Source organism: Lissotriton helveticus, chromosome 6, assembly GCF_964261635.1.
Source record: "Lissotriton helveticus chromosome 6, aLisHel1.1, whole genome shotgun sequence".
NCBI lineage: Eukaryota > Metazoa > Chordata > Amphibia > Caudata > Salamandridae > Lissotriton > Lissotriton helveticus.
In genome coordinates, this window is record NC_136067.1 from 1029649581 (window position 1) to 1029673072 (window position 23492).

At 46.7% G+C, this 23492-nt stretch overlaps 1 protein-coding gene across 2 annotated transcripts in view; it reads left to right on the forward strand.

Annotated features, from left to right (window-relative positions):
- Positions 1-23492, forward strand: part of KATNA1 (katanin catalytic subunit A1) — a 238991-nt gene that overhangs the window by 79234 nt on the left and 136265 nt on the right. For both annotated transcript variants that reach the window (XM_078648652.1, XM_078648653.1), the window contains exon 7: positions 8555-8713. In XM_078648652.1, the coding sequence (XP_078504778.1) occupies positions 8555-8713 (159 nt within the window). The remainder of the gene's footprint in view (positions 1-8554; positions 8714-23492) is intronic.

Here is a 23492-nt window from a genome sequence, read left to right on the forward strand (position 1 = left end):
TGAAGTGGACCCAATGAGGCAATAACAGCAATTCACTGCACTGGAATATTCAGTCTAGTCAGCTAAGCCTGAATGTGCAGTTCAGCAACTCTTCTTTCCACCGGCGTTTAGCATCACAGTCAGTAATAATGCAGGATGTACTAGGTCAGTAGGCAGTGTGCATCACATGTAATACTGACGCATTTACAGTAAGCAGCTTCCAGCAGGCCCTGCCTGTGTACTCACGAAGGTACGTGGCGCGGCGCGCCCCCACATGTGACAAATTTATAAGCTGCTTTGTAGTCGATCCGCTGCCTCCCGCCCAAATATGTGCAGCTATGTCCAGGTAATTCTGTTGTCACTCCCCTCAATATCAGTTTGTGTGCTCAGTTATTATGCAGATTCTCAGCGCTTAGGGCTATGCCCATGCGCGTTGTCGGCTCCGCCCGTCCACTATGCTCTGGCACTCAGCTGCACTTCCAGTTCTGTAGCGGGTCGCCGTCCCCAAGTCTTTCTGTCCGTTCTGGCCTATGCGCTTAAAGATAAGGCGCCAGCCGCACGTTATGGCGGGCAGCTGGGCAAATCACCATAGACCGCGCTCAGATCTTGCGCACGTTCATTCAAGCCTGTGGCCATCTATTTAGCATCACACTCAGTCAGCAGTCTTCTTCATTGAGCCTGCAGCAAAATAGAACCGTACCATATCGCATCCCAGCCAGGCAGCTTGACACACGTGGCAGAGGAGGGGGGGGTCTGACAGTACCTCAAAGCCGCTGCTCTCCGCTTCTACCCTTCGAGCACTCCTCTTCGTGAGTTCCATGCAAGGTCGCCCAGCAGTCCACCTCACAGTTCTATGGGGTGGCCTGTTTTCCATCTGAAGCAGTCCAAGTTTAGTGGTTTGCTCACTGGCATGAATAATTTAGTTGTGGGCTCCACATCAGACAGTGTGGACATTGTCCAGAAAGAAACCGATATCTGAATGCTAGGGAGGTGCCTTTTTATGCGGCTCCAGCCATCGCTTTCTAGGCGCACTGTGACCAGAGTGCTATCTACTTTAACATCTACAAAGGTTCCATGTTAAGAATCTGTACACTGGTACAGATGGCTGTGTCAAGCTCGACATCAGAGGGTGAGCGACAGTATGTCTGCACGCAAGAGTGGTGCTTACATACAGCTTTGTTTAGCAGTGGTGACTGGTAGGGAACAGGAGTGGCGGCGGCGAGGGGCGTTAAAAACAACAAATATATATTATTTAAAACCAACCACTTGCCTCTTCTTCAGTCTCTCCCCGGTCGTCTCACCACATCTCTTCCTGACTCAGTCAGGAAGCACACAGGCTCCCCTAAGCCAATCACAATGCTGCTGTCACCACGATAGAAGCATGGTGATTGGTCTAAGTGATGTGCCTCAGCACTTAGTCGGACTATGAGCCTGTGCTTGTTTCCCACCAGGCTGTGCATTGCAGCCTGGTGGGGAACTTGTCAAGTGTGCATTACTGTTTGGCCATCCCAAGACGTCCAGTCAATCCGCCATGCGCACTTCGCGTGTCGACCACTCCTCCTCCTGTGACCCCAGCCCCACCCACCCACCCGCCCTAACCTAGCCCTGTATCTACAAAAAATAAAATAGAGTTATTTTATATTTTTACTTTTCCACTGCTCTGAGAGCAGTGGGGCAATGCTCCTATGCCTTAGCGGGGGAGCCGTCCCTGCTGTCAAGTCATTTCCAGCCTGGTTCCACCCAGTGCACAGGAACATTTCTGAAAAGTTTCCAGCTCCAGACTGATGCCTGGGGAATATTCTAAAGATGAATTATCTACCAGAAAGAGCTCAATGGAAGGGTACTAATCATTTGGCACACTGCTGTGTCACTGTGCAATTTACCAGCCCACTCCTGAAAGGAGGCGGTGTCTACTATGACAAGCTGTTAGCCTCAGTGACCATTGTGTGACACTGAGGTGCGGTGTTCCCAGGCAGAGTCACTCTCTGAAGTATGAAGGAAAAAAGAAGACCAGTTCTGGAGACCCTACTGGAGCTTTGTTTCCAGCTCTCTGCGCCTAACATGGAGTGGTGTGCCCTGTTCTGGAGACCGAAGCTGCAGAAGTGTTATTAATGTGCAGTTATGCACAGTTTGTTTACATATACAGGAAATGTGGACTGTACAAATGAGATATGGGCTTACTTCAGCTGTACGGTCCTGTTTTGATTATTTTGTGTTGCTTATAACGGTCTGTTTGACATATCATAGTGCCCCCTAATTTTCCAGATACCTTACTACTGATGCTTGAGGAGAAAAGAGATCCTAGCAATTGCTAATTGTAAGACATCAAAAACAGGAGATAGCGATAGCCTAACAAACAGGCATGGGCCAAAACCAGATCTTTTGTGCAGCCCCCTTGCCCAGCATGTGCATTTTTATCTAACTTAATGCCTACTTTGTTGCAGAAGCCTGGAGTATGTTAACCTGGTCTGCCTATAGGTGTGAAAGTCCTAGGCATCCCCCCCCGCCCCCCAAACAGAGGTGACGAAAGCAAACATTTCTGAACCAATTTTTGGAAATTGACTTCTACGTTTGTAGAACTGCTTATACTGCACATTGCAGAAATGCTATATGTGATGAGATACATTAAATTCTAACGCGAAACACATTGAAGATGCATGTAAGATACCACAGCCACTTTAAAGAACCTGCTCACTTTTTTTTCAGTGGGACATTGGCAGACCATGCACTGTGCCACAGTATTACAAAAAAATATTTGGGAGAAAGAAATGCGTTTGAACGGACGGCATGTGGCAACCAGTGCTGTAATTCATGCAACTCTTCACATTGTGTGGACTGTAACATTTAACCAGTGCTGCATACTTTGAAAAGACTTATTAGGACTAGCTCTAACACATGGATGGACATAAAACTGCATTCCTCATCGCTGGCACACAAAAATATAAAAAAAGAAAAATATATATAATATTCCATGTTCCCCCAAAAAGGTGAGCCACACCCGTAGCGTTACTTGTTGTTATTTAATTTCTTCATTGGAGTCTCGGTATGTCTTCATTGGTGTCTCGGTATGTCAATCCTGACGAGTTTCGTTCTACCCTAGGGGGGGGGGGGGTGGGTGTGTGTGTGTGTGTGTGTGTGTGTGTGTGTGTGTAAACCATAGGTTTCAGGCCTTATATAGTTAGGAATTAGCATTTAAAAAAACCTTTGAAATTCACTGAAAAAACTAAGTTTTAGTGGTGTTATAGTTAGCTGGACATTTTACTCATACAAAACCAATGAAATTGCTCCTATATAGTTAGTTGTACTAACTATATTTCGCACACCCGCAATCCACTGCTGATGATGTCACATATTAGATCATTCATGACATTGTTCAGTGACATCACTGATGACATCTCAAATGACATCACTGACATCTCAAATGACATCATCCAGTGAAGGTGGTTTGCTTCGTTATTTAAATATGCATTATATATATAGCAATTTACATTGAAGAATGAGTGGATATATATAAATAAATATTTGGATGGAGGATTTAGTAGCAGTGTAATTGACTGTTTACTTGACTAATTTATAATGTCTCACTAAATATAGTGGATAGTGACTAAACTGTGTGAATATCTGTATCACTTTGTCAGTTGTTGTGTAAACTGATTCTACAGTTGGTTACTAGCTATGTGAAAGTCTATATTAGTTATCGATTAGTTAACTGAGTATTTGTATGGGAGTGTGAAAGTGTGTGTGGTTCGGTGGGGGGTGTGTGACTGTCCAAAGATGCTTGAATAGTTGATTCAGTAGATATATGAAGTTAAAACTACATGTTCTAACAGTTTGGGTGATGGAATCTCTTTATGGGTGTGGTGATGAGCAAATATATTTCTCAAAGGTACAGGTCCAAAAAACTAGAAAAATAAAAGGCAGTGTATGTGTCAGTTGTTGTATATAAATAAGTATACATAAGACACAATGATTATGTGAGTGACTGTATGGATAACTGTATACTTGTAGTAATGATTTTATAATTCACTAAGTATGACTTACTATCTAAATGAATAGAAGTGGTGTTTGTATAAGTGTTTTGCTAAGTAAATATGTAAGTATGATCCATTGTTTGCATAAGTGAGTAGGATGACTTCATATGTGAATAGGATGCGTGCTGTTTAATGTCGATATAGATGTATAAGTATTTTTGATAGTGTTCTATTGTTCATTGACAGCATGTATGAGTGAATCCATAGGTAAGTGATTAGATGTGTGTATACATCTATGAATCACTGAGTGGATTTTTAGATACTTGTATTGCTGTGACAATGGATTTAAATATGATACTCTGTATTTTACAAACAGTGATGAAAAATTGTTATAGTGTATGAAAAGGTGTATGTGATTGTCACGTAGATGATGTCATCAGTGATGTCATTTGAGATGTCATCAGTGATGTCACTGACCATGTCATGAATGATCTAATATGTGACATCATCAGCAGTGGATTGCGGGTGCGCGAAATAGTTAATACAACTAACTATATAGGAGCAATTTCAATGGTTTTGTATGAGTAAAATGTCCAGCTAACTATAACACCACTAAAACTTGTAGTTTTTTGAGTGAATTTCAAAGGTTTTTTAAAAACTAATTCCTAACTATATAAGGCCTGAAACCTATGGTTTTTTCAGTGAATTTCAAAGGTTTTTTAAATGCTGATTCCTAACTATATAAGGCCTGAAACCTATGGTTTTTTCAGTGAATTTCAAAGGTTTTATAAATGCTGATTCCTAACTATATAAGGCCTGAAACCTAGGGTTTTTTCAGTGAATTTCAAAGGTTTTTTAAATGCTAATTCCTAACTATATAAGGAATGAAACCTATGGTTTTTTTCAGTGTTTAAAAAAAAAAAGAATTGATTGGTTAACTGGCTTATTAAGTGTATCTTAGTGAATACATATATTAGCGAGTAATGTTTAAATATTTAAATATATGCATGAGTGATGTAATATGTGACGTCATCAGCAGTGCATTGCAGACGTGCAAGTTATAGTGAGTCCAACTAACTATAACGTGGGAATTTCAATGGTTTTATGCGAGTAACATTTCCAGCTAACTATAACTGGTGTGTAACCTATGGTTTTTTCAGTGTGTGTGTGTATATGTGTATATGTATATATGTATATATATATATATGTGTATATGTATATGTATATATATATATATATATATATATATATATATATAATTTCTATAGCAAAATGAAACCCCTCATTTTGTTCCTTGTCAAATTAAATGTATTAAGTGTTACCACTTTATTCCAATCAAGATGACTTCAGGTGTGCCATACTTTTGTCATAAGTAATACTGTTAGCGTTCTAGTTGTTCTTTAGAACACTCTGAGACATTCTGCCATTGGGCTATAGTTGGGCTACATCTGGCTGATATTTGGGCTCTTTTGTCTCTGGTGGCCATCTTGGGAGACTGCATATCAAAATTTGTTTAATGAAATATAAGAGGATTTGAGAAGTCACTCAAAATGTGCCCTAATTTTTCTTTCTTCAGCACTAATCATAATTTCTATGGCAAAATGAACCCCCTCATTTTGTTCCTTTGCAAATTAAATGTTTTAAGTGTTACCACTTTATTCCAATCAAGATGACTTCAGGTGTGCCATACTTTTGTCATAAGTAAGACTGTTAGCGCTCTAGCTGTTCTTTAGAACACTCTGGGACATTCTGCCTTTGGGCTATAGTTGGGCTACATCTGGCTGATATTTGGGCTACATTTGTTTTTTGTGTGTCTCTGATGGCCATCTTTGGGCTACATTGGGCTACATTTGGGCTTTAACATATATATAGCCCAATATATATTTTTTCAAAGTTAATTTTCGTAAAAACCACTGGAGCACATATCTTGAGACATAGCAAAGGCACATCGGGCTACCAGTCCCTACAATTTTGCCAAGTTTGGTGGAAAACCATTCAGCCGTTCGGGCTAAAAGTGAGTCCAACCGCCCTATGGAAATTAACATGGGGAAAACACGTTTTGGGACCCCCTTTATCTCGGCCCCCGCTTGACGAATCCCCCCCAAACTTTCAGGGAAGGAGTGGAGAGCCGCGAGGCAAAGTCAAGGAAAATTTCGGGAAGATTCCTCAACCGGCGCCAAAGTTATTCCCAATAGAATGTTGCGATTTCCCTATGGAAAACAATCCTAACTATATATACCTACTGGCTATCGCCAGTAGGTAATATATATATTATATATACCTACAAATGTAGCACAAATATCAGCCAGATGTAGCCCAACTATAGCCCAATGACAGAATGTCCCAAAGTGTTCTAAAGAACAACTAGAGCGCTAACAGTCTTACTTATGACAAAAGTATGGCACACCTAAATTCACTGGAAAAAACATAGTTTTCAGGCCTTTTATAGTTAGGAATTAGGCACAAGAAAGCAGAAAAACAACACAAAGGGGGCAGGGTAGAAACACCCTGACCCCTTAGGGCTGCTCAGGTGGGCCCACTAGGATATTAATATATTTAAACGTTATCCGCGAATAGAGTTGGCATTTAAAAAACCTTTGAAATTCACTGAAAAAACCATAGGTTTCAGGCCTTATATAGTTAGGAATTAGCATTTAAAAAACCTTTGCAATTCACTGAAAAAAACATAGGTTTCAGGCCTTATATAGTTAGGAATTAGCATTTAAAAAAACCTTTGAAATTCACTGAAAAAAACCATAGGTTTCAGGAGTTATATAGTTAGGAATTAGCTTTTAAAAAACCTTTGAAATTCACTCAAAAAACTATAAGTTTTAGTGGTGTTATAGTTAGCTGGACATTTTACTCATAAAAAACCATTGAAATTGCTCCTATATAGTTAGTTGTACTAACTATATTTCGCGCACCCGCAATCCACTGCTGATGATGTCACATATTAGATCATTCATGACATGGTCAGTAACATCACTGATGACATCTCAAATGACCTCACTGATGACATCATCCACTTGACAATCACATACACCTTTTCATACACTATTACAATTTTTCATCACTCTTTGTAAAATACAGAGTATCATATTTAAATCCATTGTCACAGCAATACAAGTATCGACAAATCCACTCAGTGATTCATAGATGTATACACACATCTAATCACTTACCTATGGATTCACTCATACATGCTGTCAATGAACAATAGAACACTATCAAAAATACTTATACATCTATATCGACATTAAACAGCACGCATCCTATTCACATATGATGTCATCCTACTCACTTATGCAAACAATGAATCATACTTACATATTTACTTAGCAAAACACTTATACAAACACCACTTCTTCTATTCATTTAGATAGTAAGTCATACTTAGTGAATTATAAAATCATTATTACAAGTATACAGTTATCCATACAGTCACTCACACAATCATTGTGTCTTATGTATACTTATTTATATACAACAACTGACACATACACTGCCTTTTATTTTTCTAGTTTGTTGGACATGTATCATTGAGAAATATATTTGCTCATCACCACACCCATAAAGAGATTCACTCACCCAAACAACTGTTAGAACATGTAGTTTTAACTTCATATATCTACTGAATCAACTATTCACACATCTTTGGACAGTCACACACCCCCCACCGAACCACACACACTCTCACACTCCCATACAAATACTCCGTTAACTAATCAATAACTAATAAAGACTTTCACATAGCTAGTAACCAACTGTAGAATCAGTTTACACAACAACTGACAAAGTGATACAGATATTCACACAGTTTAGTCACTATCCACTATATTTAGTGAGACATTATAAATTGGTCAAGTAAACAGTCAATTACACTGCTACTAAATCCTCCATCCAAATATTTATTTATATATATCCACTTATTCTTCAATGCAAATTGCTATATATATAATGCATATATAAATAACAAAGCAAACCACATTCACTGGATGATGTCATCAGTGATGTCATCAGTGATGTCACTGACCATGTCATGAATGATCTAATATGTGACATCATCAGCAGTGGATTGCGGGTGCGCGAAATATAGTTAGTACAACTAACTATATAGGAGCAATTTCAATGGTTTTGTATGAGTAAAATGTCCAGCTAACTATAACACCACTAAAACTTATAGTTTTTTGAGTGAATTTCAAAGGTTTTTTGAAAGCTAATTCCTATCTATATAACTCCTGAAACCTATGGTTTTTTCAGTGAATATTATATATATATATATAGTCATAGTCCTGTCTGCCAAGAAAAATAAAGACCTAACTTACTGCAACTGCTGTGGGCTTGCCTGAATTCCTTGTGTCTGGAATCCTTGGATCAGAATATATATATATATTTGCATCAGAGGGCATGCTAATACACAATGTTGCAATAGCACTATTCATTCAAAGATGGTCTGTACCAAGGGAATGATATGTGAGGTTTGTCACTTTTGTACTTTAGATCCCATTCTAAGCCAAATATGTGCTGCTTGTACCACACAGTAAAAAAATATTGGTCACATTGTATGTCACTGCATTTCCCACTCACTAAAATGTTTTGAACAGGGAGTGTTGATGGTCGGCCCGCCTGGAACTGGAAAGACCCTTCTAGCAAAAGCTGTGGCTACAGAATGCAAGACTACATTTTTCAACATCTCGTCATCAACACTGACTTCCAAGTACAGAGGCGAGTCTGAAAAACTTGTTCGTCTGTTATTTGAAATGGTAAATATGTGTATACATTTTATTTTTCTTGTGAGCTGTTTGGAGCAATTGCATGAAGTTATGATTTGTAGAGGATTCATCTGAGGAGTGAGTTACAATAGTTTCAACTGGTCCACTACCAAGGCACAGCAAGGCATTTGAATAGTTCACTGAACATCAATTTTCTCTAAGAAAATAGTTATTGCACACAGGGTGCATTTTATGTCTAACATTACACATTCAAGGAATAAACTTACCACAGAACGTCAACCAGTGGCCCTCCCCCATAAGTAGTAGAAACATACACATGCTGGAAACATGCAAACGCACTTGCATCTTGGCTGACCTTATGACATTTATATACAAGAGCAGCCAAGAGTTCTTGTTGTCCCAATTATGAGCATTTTTGTTGTTGTGTTTTTTTGAGGTTGAGCCTGGGCAGTGCATGTTTTGCTCTGCAAGCCATGCTGTATTGGAGTATGGACTTTAAGCCCCTCCCACTCCACCTATTTGTCATTGGCTTGTGTCCTTGTCCTTCTTAAATGCTGGCTTCCGATTCATCAATAGGCTTGTTAGTTCCTCCTTGGTACAGCCTCGTCTTCATTTGTAGCCTCCCATAAGGACTGGGCCTTTTACTTCGGTGGCTGCACAGTACGTCTTATTTTAGTTTGAGCACTATTTTCTCTGAGTTTCTCCTACTACAGGCACTAAATGCTTTCCTGCAATATTCAACGCGCCATGCACGCTTTTACAAAAAAAGTATCTGTTTTTCAATTTGAGACAAATGCTTTTTTTGATAAAAGCCCCCGTGCCGCGATTTCACTTGAATAGTGCCGTGGACCTGACATGTCTCTTCTAAAGAAAATGGCGTGGCCTCTAAACGTGAAAGTGCAGCATGGGGTGCTTGTAAATAACAGGCATTTGCAATACAACAGGTCTTGATTTTAGAAACTTAGACCTAGTGATATTCTAAATGACAATGGCGCTTATTATTGCAGGTTTTTTTAAACACATAAATAAAAGGCATTGTCATTTACAATGCCAATAGCTCAGAATCTCGCAATTTCTAGACCGATTTTATTGCAAATGCTTTTTTTTCTTTTTGGCCTTATTTGGGAACAGATGTCCTCCTTGAGGCTGGAGAAGAAATACTTGTTGGATTCTAGTAAACTCTCTAATGAAGTAACTGTGTTCACGTTTGGGCTGCCTCCTTAATATGCTTGTGACCTCACTAGGGAAGTCCACCCACGGGTGGGCCTCAGACTGATTACCAAGCCCCTCCCCGGATCACGCTGGTGTGTGGGGCCTATGAAGGGGTCAAAGAGCTGCTACTCTGTTACTCCCTGCTGTACCCACTGTTAAACAACCCTTTTTAGGTCTTGCCTAGTGTTGCAGCACATGCGCTGCTCGCTTGGCGAGACTTGTAGTGAGAGAGTACATTTTAGAAGTGGGCTTGAAGCCCTGCCCCTCATTTTCATTGGAAGTCATCATAGTTTATGGTAAACAGTGGCCTCCCATTGAAAATGAGGCTTCTTTGTTACTGCCCGTTCGCCTTTTGGGACGGCCCATCCGGACTGGAGCGTTTGCTTTACGACTGTCTGGAAGCAATTTTTTCTCTTAAGTAGGCGTGTTAAGTAAACAAGCTGTGGATCAAAGGATCCAGTCCAAATGGACCATCGGAAAAGGAGACAAGGCGGTAGCGCAATGATGACAGCGGCTTGGTTCAGGGACTTTCTTTGCCAATCGAGGTAACAGTCCAAGAATGGGCAGACAGCTGCAGTGTTATCTATATGCAGATGTAAATGCTTTTAGGCAAATATTATCTATATGCCGATGTAAGCGCGTTGGCAAATATTAAAAGTTTGTATGTAGTCCGAGTGCCAATAATATAGCAGAAAGTCCCCTGGCTTGTATTGCCCCGAGGTAATCATGCGCCCGCAGCTCTCCTTCAGTAATGAGCATTAAATAAACATGTGCCAAGCTCAGCTGGTCCGGGCGGTGTGAGCGAATGCAGGAAGTCATTGGGCGAACCCCCCCACTGTGCCGACAGGGCTCAGTCTGGCGTGCTTTTATTCGAGGTGACAGTCTGAGAATGGGCAGACAGCATCTGAAAGAAACAGGTTAGTATTAGATTCCTTACCTTAGAATATCCCCAGGCGTCAGACTGGATCCGGAAATGTTTGCATAGCAGTACCCTTGCGCGTCGGTAGGCGTCGTCTGCGGCTCTGCGTCCGTCGTCAGCGCCATGGGCGCCGTGATGACGTCGTCTGAGTACTTAGACGCCCCCTCCGCGTACTGACGTCAGTTCTTTTTTCCGCGCCAGCAAGCGCCGATCCGGAAAAAGTGGTACCCTTAGTCAATTTTTCACTAAACTTTTTAGATCATTTTTGATCTATTTCGAAGTCTGTACGACTCCGACGGTGCCGGTAGGGATGCCCGGGTTCAAACCCTGCGCCGACTGCGACCGACCCCCATCGCCAGTGTCTTCATTGCCTGGGCCTTGACCACGACGACAAGGCCTGTTCCGACTGTCGAGCCCTGATGTCCAAGGCTAGGCGGGACCGGTCTCGCAAGTGGCTCGAGCTCCGGCAGTAGGCCCCGCGCCGCTCGAGGTCCCGGTCCGCGAGGAGGTCGAGGGACCGGTCGCAGGGTCGGAGCCACCATTGCTCTGGGAGTCATCCACGGTCTTCAGGCTCCTCAGGTAAGCATAAGAAGTCGAAGAGACATCCTCGCTCTTCCGACTCTCCCCGAAGCTCGCGCGACTCGGCCGGGGGTTCAGGTGACACCGCCCGCGTGGCTCCGCCGGAGCCGCGGGCGTTGCGGCCTGTTCCATACCCGACGGTCCCTGGGCAACACGTGACGCCGGAGGAGATAGAGGCCTTCCTCTCGGCCATGAGGTCGCTCACTCCTCCGTCGGGCTCCTTCAGGCTCTGCGGCCCTGACTGGGAGGCCCAGCGGGTCGGGTGCTTCGGTACCGACGCCGTCGGGTGCTTCGGCACCGACGCCGTCGGGTGCTTCGGCACCGACGCTGCCAGTGAGTTCGGTCCCGGCGCCGCAGGATCCGGTTCCGGACCCGGGTAGTCGCCGGACGCCGATGGGTGATTTCTACTTCTATGACCAGGCCCCATCCTTTGGTCCCGAGTATCAGGAGATGGGTGGTGAGGGGGATTGGGAGGGGTTTGAAGACCCCCTGGCACGGGAGTGTCAGTCTTACCAGGACTGGTCAGGAGAGCTAGGGGAAGCCAGTGGTCTGGATACCTTGCCGGACACTGGTTTTGTCTCCCCTCCCACCGTGGCTACGAAGCAGGTGTCTGCTTATAGTGTGGTGTTGACGCGGGCGTCCAAGGCCCTACATCTTGAGCTCCCTGTCGTGAGGACTAACCTCCTCACTGAGGTCCTCGGCCGAGCCTCTACTGCCGTTTAATCAGGCCTTGTCTGACGTTCTTTTGGGCACCTGGTCCAGACCTGCTACAGGTCAGCCTGTAGATAGGAACGTGGCCAGACGCCACCGCCTGGCTCCAGGCGACCCTGCTTTCCTGTCCACCCACCCCACCCAGAGAGCCTGGTCATCCAGGCCTCTAACTCCCAGACCGCATTCCCGACTGCCCCCCCCCCCCCCCCCCCCCGCCCGATTGGGAATCCAAAAGGTATGAGCAGTACGGGAAGAAGATATTCTCGTCCGTCAGTTTGGGATTGCGGTCCGTCAACACCGCATGCCTCTTGGGCCGCTACACCCACTCTGTGGGACACGGTTGCGGACGTGCTGCCACAATGTCTGGAGGAGGTCCGGATTAAACTCGCCCAAGCCCTTGCGGAGGGTCGAGATGCGGCACGGTACTCCATCCGGTGTGGACTGGACACCACTGACTCACTGGGCAGAGCGATGGCAATGACGGTGGCGATTCGTCGCCACGCCTGGTTGTGGTCCGCCAACTTCTCGGCTGATGTCCAGAACACTCTTCTGGACATGCCATTTGATGGCCGTCGCCTCTTTGGCGACAAGGCAGAACATGCGCTTGAGCGCTTTAAGGACTCCGGGGCTACGGCCAAGTCCTTGGGCCTCTCGGCCCCGCGCCAGCAAATGGGTGCCTTTCGCTCCTTTCGTGGCCAAGGAAGGGGTGCCCCCACACGTGCTGCCAGCCACGCACCGCAGTCTAATATCCAACGCGGTGGAGGTCGGTGACAACGGCAGGGCCAGTCCACACCCACCCCTGCAGCATCCGCCTCAAAACCTTCCTAGTCAGAGTTTTCAGGCCCATGTGACGCCAGTGGGGGGCAGGGTTCGCCATCACCACGTCCACTGGCGCACTATTACATCGGACAGGTGGGTGCTGCAAATTGTCAGAAGGGGCTACTCCCTCCCCTTCGAGGCGACCCCTCCAGCCATGCCACCGCAGTACCACCGCATGTCGGGGGATCACTTGACACTTCTCGGAGAGGAAGTTACGGCCCTCTTGGCCAAGGGGGCCATCGAGCGCGTTCCTGGGCCAGAAGTACGGTGTGGTTGTTACTCCCACTACTTTCTGGTACCCAAGAAGGGCAAAGGGGGCCTACGCCCTATCTTGGACCTATGGAACGTCAACGGCTTCCTCCGGCAGGAGAAGTTCAAGATGCTGACACTAGCTCAGGTCCTAGCTGCCCTGGACCCGGGAGATTGGATGGTAGCGTTGGACTTGCAGGACGCTTATTTTCATATCCCCGTCCTGCTGGCCCACTGGCGTTACCTGCGATTCACGGTAGGCCACGAGCACTTTCAGTTTACCGTTCTTCCCTTCGGCCTTACCAGCGCCCCACGGGTGTTCACGAAAGTGATGGGGGTGGTCGCAGCTCATCTGCGCAGGTTAGGGGTTTCAGTCTTCCCCTACCTCGACGACTGGTTGTTGAAGGCGGGCTCGCCCCAGACAGTCGTCCGCCACCTCCAGACTACGGCCGACCTCCTGCACCTGCTGGGGTTCTCCATCAATGTGCCGAAGTCACACCTGTGTCCCTCTCAGAAGCTCCTCTTCATGGGAGCGGTTCTAGACTCGGCGCAGTTTCGGGTTTATCCTCCCGAACAGCGGGTTCGGGATATTCAGGCTCTGATTCCGATCTTTCCGCTTTTATCCCGAGTCTCGGTCAGGTTGACGCTGCGGCTTCTGGGGCTGATGGCCTCCTGCATCCTTCTGGTGCATCACGCCCGGTGGCGGATGCGGGCTCTGCAGTGGGACCTGAAGTTTCAGTGGGCCCAGCATCAGGGCAACTTGTCCGACCAGGTCTTGATCGCTGAGGGCACTGCACAACAGTTGCAGTGGTGGCTCACGGACTGCGATTGGGTCAGCGGCCGATACCTCTCCCTACCCCAACCGGAGCACGTAGTTGTGACGGACGCGTCCCTCCAGGGCTGGGGGGGGCCACATGGGAGAGGCGGAGATCAGAGGCCTCTGGTCTCCGGCGGAGTCCCGGCTCCACATCAACCATCTGGAGCTGGGGCGATCCGGCTTGCACTGAAGGCATTCCTCCCCTCTGTCCGGGGGAGTGTAGTGCAGGTGTTCACGGACAACACCACCGCCATGTGGTACTGCAACAAACAGGGCGGGGTGGGGTTGTGGACCCTCTGCCAGGAGGCCCTGCGCCTCTGGCAGTGGCTGGAATGTCAGGGCGTGACCCTGGTGGTTTAACACCTGGCAGGTTCTCTGAACGCCTGGGCGGACGAACTCAGCCGGCGGTGCATGATGGATCACGAATGGCGGCTGAACTCTGACGTGGCGCAAGGCCTCTTTCAGCAGTGGGGAGAGCCTTGGTTAGATCGATTCGCCACCAAAGAGAACGCGCAATGACATCAGTTCTGCGCGTTGGAATTTCCAAGGCGGCACTCGCTCGGCGACTCTTTTCGTCTCGAGTGGAGCTGCGGTCTGTTGTACGCCTTTCCGCCTATACCACTTCTGCCCAGAGTGCAGAAGATCAGGCGCGACCGGGCCCAAGTTAACCTTGTGGTTCTGGACTGGGCACGAAGGTTCTGGTATCCCGAGCTACTCGGTATGCCTGTCGATCCCCCGATTCGTCTGCCTCTTCAGGAGGACCTTCTGTCGCAGCAGCAGGGGACGGTCCTCCACCCGAACCTGTCCAGTCTCCACCTCCATGCTTGGAGATTGAGCGGCGATAGTTGAGGCCATTTGACTTGCCTCCTGAAGTTTGTACTGTGATTCTGGCAGCCAGGCGTCCCTCCACAAAATCGGTATACGCCTGCCGGTGGAACAAATTTGTGGCATGGTGCACAGCAAAGGCTGTGGATCCTCTCTCTGCACCCCTTTCTGAGGTTCTCCTCTTCCTTCTTTCTTTTGCCCAGCAGGGCTCTGCTCTGGGCACTATCAAGCGCTACCTTTCTGCCCTTTCAGCCTTCTTGAGGCTACCTGATCAGCCATCTTTGTTCAAGTCCCCCATTGTAAATAGGTTTTTGAAGGGCATCACACACGTTTCCTCCTGTTCCATTAGTGATGCCCCAGTGGGACTTGAACCTTGTACTTACTTTTTTGATGTGCGCTCCTTTTGAGCAACTTCATAACTGTCCTCTCCGCCTTCTTACTCTGAAGACTGCTTTCCTGGTTGCCATCACCTCTGCCAGGAGGGTGAGTGAGCTCCAGGCTCTCTCCTCTAAACCTCCTTTCTGTCCATCCGGACAAGGTTGTGTTGCGGACAAATTGCTCATTCCTGCCCAAGGTAGCCACAGCCTTCCACATCGGGCAGTCCATCACTTTGCCCACCTTCTTTCCGCCTCCGCATCCCTCGAAAGAGGAAGAGAGGCTCCACCGTCTGGACCTAAAACGTGTGCTCTCCTTCTATCTGGATAGCACCCGCCAGTTCCGGGTGGATGACCAACTCTTCGTTGGTTACGTGGGTGCTAAGAAAGGTTGGGCGGTGCACAAGCGGACCATCTCTCGGTGGGTCGTCTTGTGCATCAAAGTATGCTACTCCTTGGCTAAAAAGGAGCCTCCTGTTGGGCTGAGGGCCCATTCCACTCGGGCCACGGCGGCTTCTACTGCCCTGGGCTGGGGAGTCCCCTTGCAGGACATATTTCAGGCGGCTACGTGGGCCTCGCTGCACACGTTTGCACGGCACTACTGCCTGGACAGCCAAGTCCAGAGGAATGGCTTCTTTGGCCGTTCTGTCCTCCAGGACTTTCTGGTGTGATTATTGGTTTGCAGACCCACCACCGGAGTTGGTATTGCTGGGGTATCTATTCTAAGGTAAGGAATCTGAAATGAAATGAAAAATTGCACTTATATAGCGCGTAACTACCCGGAGGCCTCGCAGCGCTTAATCTAATACTAACCTGTTTCTTTCAGATGCACAAGTTACTTACCTTCGGTAACGATATATCTGTAAGAAACAGTAGTTGGTATTAAATTCCTTACCGACCCACCCATCCTCCCTGTTCCTCGAACCGATATCTAGGGTTAAGGTCATCCCCTTTCAGGGCCCTAGTTTCATGGCACCAGTGTTGGTTTTTATCATGGCTCTGCGTTTCTGGCGCGGAAAAGCTGTGTATAAGAACTGACGTCAGCACCCGGAGGCGGCGTCTAAGTACTCTGACGACGTTATCACGGCGCCCACGACGCCTGACGCGGAGCTGCAGACGATGCCTACCGACGCGCAAGGGTACTGCTACGCAAAAATTTCCGGATTCAGTCTGGCGCCTGGGGATATTCTAAGGTAAGGAATCTAATACTAACTACTGTTTCTTACAGATATATCGTTACCGAAGGAAAGTAACTTGTGCTTCATTGCAAATGCTTGTATTTTCTTAGTGTATCGTGTGCCAGAAGCAACAAATATTCTTATTCCGAGTTTCAAAAAAGGTGATAAAGGTAAAAAAAGAAAATAACCTCAGATGCTTCCTGGTCGCCCTGCAGCGTTTAGAAAGAACTATTGGCAATGCAGACAGACGGAATCCTGATGGGACCCCCACTGCGTCCCATGCTCTGTCTGTGACGAGAAATGCTGAAAGTCTCGAAAGCCCTCTAACCCCATGTCTCCTGCATCAAACACATTTTTCACATCCAGCACTTTTTTACATTTGTGTACCCCTCCCTAACATTTAAGCCGTCTCTACCTGGCTCTCACTTCTGTCTAAATTATGCCATTTTCCCAGCATTCAATTCGCTATCTCCTCCCTCCCTGGCATCAGTATTCTTACATCTAATCTGATTCTTTTAAAATGTAAATCATTAAAAAAGAAATTCATGAACAATGTACATCATTAAAATACTTTATATTTGTGGGCGCCTCTCGCAAAAGAGGTCTTTAGATAGTGCAGAAGGTTCAAAAGCTTGCTAGGAAAATCCGTGCCCGGTCTTCAAAGCCTAACACTGCTCTGTATGCCACCTTCATTCTTGCGGTGACTTCACCTTCATCCTCACAATATCGATAGAAGTGCTGTCCAGTTGATATTAGCATCTGATATTATGTTGTGGTGACGTGTGTGAAGACTGTGGTGGACAGCGATGAGCTGAGTTGAATTTTCAACGGATCTGCATCCACGCAATGTGTAATCTTGGGCTAATCGATTTTGTCAACTCCCTCCTATCTCAGTAACATTTGTAGCGGGCATCCACGCAATGTGTAATCTTGGACTAATCCGTTTTTCAACTCCCTCCTATATCAATAACATTAGTAGCGCCAAGAAGCAAGACACAACATAGTGCTGGGAACTATATATGTAAAATTGCACATTAGCTTACAGTGCATCTAGTGGGTATAAAAAAAGTTCCTACTTTTACAATTGAGGCCTGTCTGTATTGAAAGGGATCCCATCGCCTGAGAGTTTGTTTACTACAGAGAACTGTCAGCGGAGTGATGTGCTCCCTAAGTGGAAGGGACTTCTGCTGGGGAGGAATTACTGTTCCCCGCAGCCAGCATCTCTGCGCGAGAGCAGCGTGTGCTTGTCATACAGCAGAAACAAGCGGATGACTCGCAACCAGTCATTCAAGAGCGGTGTGTATAGAGTTCGGTACGGGGGTGAGCAGCACGGCTTGGAACACTGAGGGAGGCAGGGGATAAAAGCAGGGCGGGGTTAGGGGCTGCATGGAAAACAGCAGGTTGGAAAGTATTCGGGTTGGAGTGTGAGCGACTGCATCAGGAAAAGAGGAAGAGCAGGGGCAGGGTGTGAAGAAGAGTAAGCGTGATGTGAAGAGGGGTGGCACGCGCGCCAGGGTGGGGGGAAGGGGAAGATGTGAGCAGAAGGAGGTGGAACCGTAGGAGAGAAGTTGTTGGGTGAAGGAGCGATGGGAAAGGTTGCAAAACGGTCTGAGATGGAAGAGAATAGACTCAGAACGTAGGAGTGGAGTGGATAGGAAGAGGAGCGCGCTAATCGTAAGATGACACGAGTGGTGACAGAGGACAGAGTGGACAGAGTGATGGAAGGGGGTGAGGTGAGGTGAAGAACAAGTTAAGAGGTAAGAGGGAGGGGGTATAATGAGGGCACTGTGAGAAGTTGGCCTGGCATATGATGTTCACTATTCTAGTGAGCACCTTGCACCAGTCCAAACAACCCTTATGGTGATGGTTGTAAAGTCAGCCTTACAGACCAGCTATCCTAGTGGTGGCATGGACAAAGCAGTCTTAGGCTAAACTCAAGAGGGCATGTGAAGCCAGCTGTTTTACCATATGTAACCCCTTTAATACAAAGTGAAAGGACACCACACAGGTTGTATATCAAAATATATATGTATTTATTTCTAACACAATCCTCTGAACTCTTTGAGGTCAGAGGCCCAAGCACATAACAAGATACTCAATTAAAATATAATAAGTTGCACAAAATACAGTAATGCCCATGGGGCACTTCGAACCATATACTAAAACAGTGGTATAAGAACCACGTCACGAACAAAGGATAGGCCTAGGGCCTGGAGAATCGCTGGGGCTACGCTGTACTACCAAAGGATAGGGAGCAGGAGGCCCACAGGATGCGCGTGCAGTGTCTTTACACGCACGCAAGTTACCATAGAGTTAGAATGGGAACGAAAGAATTGGAAACTAGTTCTTTTAGGTCACTTCCAGATGGACAAGGAGAAAGCTACTTGAAAGTTAAACACTAGGATAGTAAATACCCACAGGAGCACCGAAGTACTCGCGTTACCTTACCTACAGGAAGCGGGTGCATAGGTGTCAAAGTGTCGGGTTTCGTCGCTGAATCCTATGGAGCCTTGAAGAAAGATGCTGCAGGCGACCAGGAGGAAAGTGTCCGGCTGGATCCAAGGGCGGATCGAGGATGAAGAGTACCTGAAAGCAGAGGGGACAGAGTCTGGGTCACTAGCCAGTGACAAGGAAGGAACCAGACGATTTTGCAAAGCAATCAGCTGATGTTGTGAAGCTTGTTTCTGCAGCCACGTGGACCAGGAGGTGTTGACGATGACCAGGAGCTGGACACGGACTGCCCCACGAAGGCTCTCGCGGTCGGCGGTGTCTGCTACCGGATTGGAGTCCCCAAACCTTGGCAAAAGCAACCCATGCAGGAATCGAAGATGGCTTCTTGATCAGACCAGCAAGGTCTGATGGACTTCTCCTTTTCAGGGAAGCAAGGGCCAGTCTGGAGCAACCAGACCAGCGGTGTAAATCAAAAGGTTCGCCGTCAGAGGCCACTAGCCAACAGGCAAGTGACCGGACAGACGCGTTGAGCAGGAAAATGCAGAAGGGCCCCACGCAGAACTCTTGGAGGGCTGATCTTCGGTGCAGATGATGCTCGGGGCTGGGGCTTCTCAATCCCCAATGCACAACTTCGAGGGTGCCTGAGAAGTTGCACGGAAAGCAATTCGCTGGCTTTCCAAGATGGCCGGTCCCACGTCTCTCGTCGCCTCCATGGGTCTCAGATCTGCTGTGACTGGATTGGGCTGTTGGAAGTCTGGAAGTCCGGGTCTTATCAGGCGCTGTGTCTGGACCCTAGCAAGAAGCCAGACGGTGTTTTGGATTTTCTTTAGGCTAAGACAAATGATAAAATATCAGAATCTTTTTTTAAATGGCAGAAATTTTTGTGCTCTAGCAAATATTCAGAGGTTTGGATTATACTAATTGACAATTGAACTGGTGCTTAGCTTTGGCACAAATGTTTGGGAGCCGGCACGGAGCCCCAGACTCTGTTATGATATTTTATTGGGCTCCTTGCTGGTTGACGCACACACTTGCACACCCCTGCGCCCCAGCAACGAGCGTGAGTGGGTTTGGATTTTTTTCTTGGCTTTGGAAAAAAAATGTTACTGAAAGGAACAGGCCTAATCTATTACGGTATGAAGGCAGTGGGGTCTTGAAATGGTCACAGTTTCATCATATTCCTGTCCCGTGCAGAAGGTCCTCTCAGACAAATGAGACATTTCATCAAGAGAAGTGCGGTAACACTGGGTTGTTGGACTTTGATGGCCTGAACGTCTGGAGTTTTATGTAGCAGTAGTAAATGAAGATTCGAGGTTTTTTTTCCATTTGTTTGATTTTGCTCTGTTACTTTGACGTTTTGCAAGGGATTCTGCATGATTAAGCATATTGGGATATACACACAAGCCAAATCAACCTGGATTTCCCAGAGACTCCATTTTTGATAAGCCTGTTGTTCGTAGGGACCCTGGGGTGCTGGTTGATCCTGTGCCCAAGAACTGTAGACCTTTCAGGTGGAATCTTCCCTTTAGTCTATAGTTTGGATTCCTACTCAAAGAGAAACTCATCCTTGTCTGATAACCTCATACTCCAAAGACCTACAGAAGTATAGCTTTTGGTCAGACTTTGTGAGGGAAATGTTCCTGTATCCGGAAGACTGAATAAAAACTATGTTTTGGGGGAAACCATCTCGAAAATCTGACAAGTGTTCAGTGCTTTGACCTGGCCAGCCAGTCTGAAAGAGTGAGGTCTGGCACTCCGTGAGTAAAACTTTGCGATGTGAAAATATTAAAAATAAATGGTTGCTGCATGTTTCCTTACAATCCAGGGGTGATATCGTATGACCAGAAGACCGGTACCTAAATCGGTGTTTTGCTTACAGCGGTGAATCCAATTTTGCAAAATACACTCCACCTAGTTCACTACCTGTTAGCACCTTTAACTCCTAAACGTCTGGTACTCGCACGAACTGATCATCCCTCCAGGGTCGCTGAAGGTAATTACTTTGTTTTGGAAACAAAATGCTAAAAACTTGACTAACGTTCATAGTGTTCTACTAGCCAGGTAGCCGGGACAACTGAGGTCTGGCTTGCACCAATAACTGCCTTAGGGCGAGAATAAAAACTTATTTTAAACTCTGTATAAATCGGAGTTTGATATACCAGTGGTTAACTTTGGAACTTTTGTGGACCCCCACGTAATCACTACTGGAATCCAGGGACCCCTGCTGAATTATTTTTGCAATCTAGGGACGGTCTACAGTCATTGGATTCTGGGGACCCAGACATAAGTAATTTTGAAGATTAGCCTTGCAAAACAATACCTCATTACAGGCATGGGCATTCATCAAACAAATACACTAATGATGAAATATTTTATTTAATTCACAAACGGATATAACAAAATTATTTTATTGGGGCTTTTCTAAATTTAATAGAGGCCACCCATTATCCATACTTTATCCTGTTTGATACATTTTCACTATTACCATGACTCGGAGGATGCAACTTAGCACTTAGCCTCAAATGTCAAATTCCTTCACAATTACAGAACGCTTATAAAGTTTTTTAATTTTAGGTTATTTATATGCACTTTATCTGCTTAATAATTTATTTGCTAAGCAGTCGCAGACCTCTTGAATCTGCGTTTCAGAGCCCCACCCCACCCTTCCAGGGGTCCCCGAATACAGGTTTAGAACCACTGGAATATGTAATCAAATTAACATTGCACCATAAACAGTGGTTCCCACAAAATTTAATGATCCGCACATGCATTACATAATTCACTGTGCAGACTAGGTACCCTCAAACAACCTACATGTTTAGTATTGCTGTATTCCATAAATTCAGGGCAACCTTTCTTTAGTTAGCTTTCCAAAATGTGTTTGTTCTTCGAGAAATGCAGAAAAATATTGAGCAGATTTGTTAACAAGCATTGGCATAGCCAATAGGTCTCGCCTTTGGGACCTTCATAAGTATTTAGTTATGCATCACAATATCATTGGTACAACAGCATCAACTGTTGCATGACTAAACACTTATAAGGTCCCAAAGGCGAGACCTGTATGGACCCCCTTCCCTCTGAGCAGAGATGTGCAGTGTTCCTCCACCTCCTGCCGTGCATCACTGACCTAAGGCAATAACGCAGGCCCACTCTCAAATTACCTCCATGGAGCGCACGTGCCACTGGGCGGTACCATCCATGTTCACCCCCTACCTAAAGCTCTTGATATTTTGCTGTATTTTCCCACAGACGAGGGGTGCACACTTGGCAGAGCATTATACGGATCGGCCTCACCTGATTTCAAAGCTGGTCGGACCACAAATTAACTCTGTAGTAGGTATAGCTGAACTGCTCGATATCTGACCTCATATTAGCATGCCCCCACTCCCAGGACAAGAAGCAGGTGTACGCGGGCGACCCGATACAACACCCCCCTCCCTCTCTTCTTGATGTAAGCCTGTCTGCTCGTTTACCTCTGCATGCCGGCCTGCAGCTGGCCTATGCAACTACGAACCCGCACCCAAAATATATATAACACCCCTCTGCTGTAACGCGGCTCTTACCCTCAAAGTGCTCGTCTCCTGCAGGGCCATACAGTGCCGACCTCACCATCCCGCCATTATTCGCCCCGATACACCGCGGCCTGTAGCCCCGCCGAGAACTGATCTCCGCAGGGCCACAGTGTATAGCTTATTGTCACTGTACATATAGCCCCGATATATCGCAGCCCTTACTACTACAGTACTGATCTCCGCAGGACCGAGAAACATACAGACCCCCCTCCCCTGTTAACGCTGCCATCGCATCCACTGTGCTCTTCCAGCGGACCATACAGTGTGCGGACTTCACCACCCTCCCATGTAGCGCCCTCTGATATAACACTGCCCTTCCTTCCACAGGGCCGTACAATGTGACCAAACAACGCGTCCGTCCCCTATATAACGCTGCATTACAGCTATGTCACAGATCTCCCGCAGAGCCATAGCCTGCGGAACTCGCGCTTCCCCCACCAATAATCCGCCCCTGATAGAACGCTGCCCTCCCTTACTATCCCTGTTCGGATCTCACGGAGGGCCATACAGAGAGTGGAGACATCGCCACCCCCCTTATGCCGCCCCTGATAGAACGCTGCCCTTCCTTCCACAGTGCTCCTCTCCACAGGGCTGTGCAATGTGACCAAACCACTGGTCCGTCACCTGTATAACGCTGCTCTCCCAGCCACGTCACAGGTCTCACGCAGGGCCATAACTGCCGCCTCCCCCCACCAATATGCCGCCCCTAATATAACGCTGCCCTCCATTACTTTCACTGTGCCGATCTCACGGAGGACCATACTGAGCCCAGACATCGCCACCCCCCTCTTATGCCGCCCCTGATATAACGCTGCCTTTACTTTCACTGTGCAATGTTCAGCCCCCGCAGGTTGGAGATGGAGATGGAGATCATGTTCTGCAGGAGCTCGCAGTGCTGCAGTGCCGCCCCCGGGGCCCCCACCGCTGAACCCTGCCCACCATTCTAGTAGCTAGACTCGGCCCTGGCAGCACCTGCCGCTCCGGCCCTATCCATCGCTCTGCATCGGGAAACACAGAGAAAGTCTTCCCTTTGCACAAAAATGCAAAAACTGAGAGGCAGGAAACTGACCACTGCGCTTGATCATAGGTTACAGCGTGTCCTC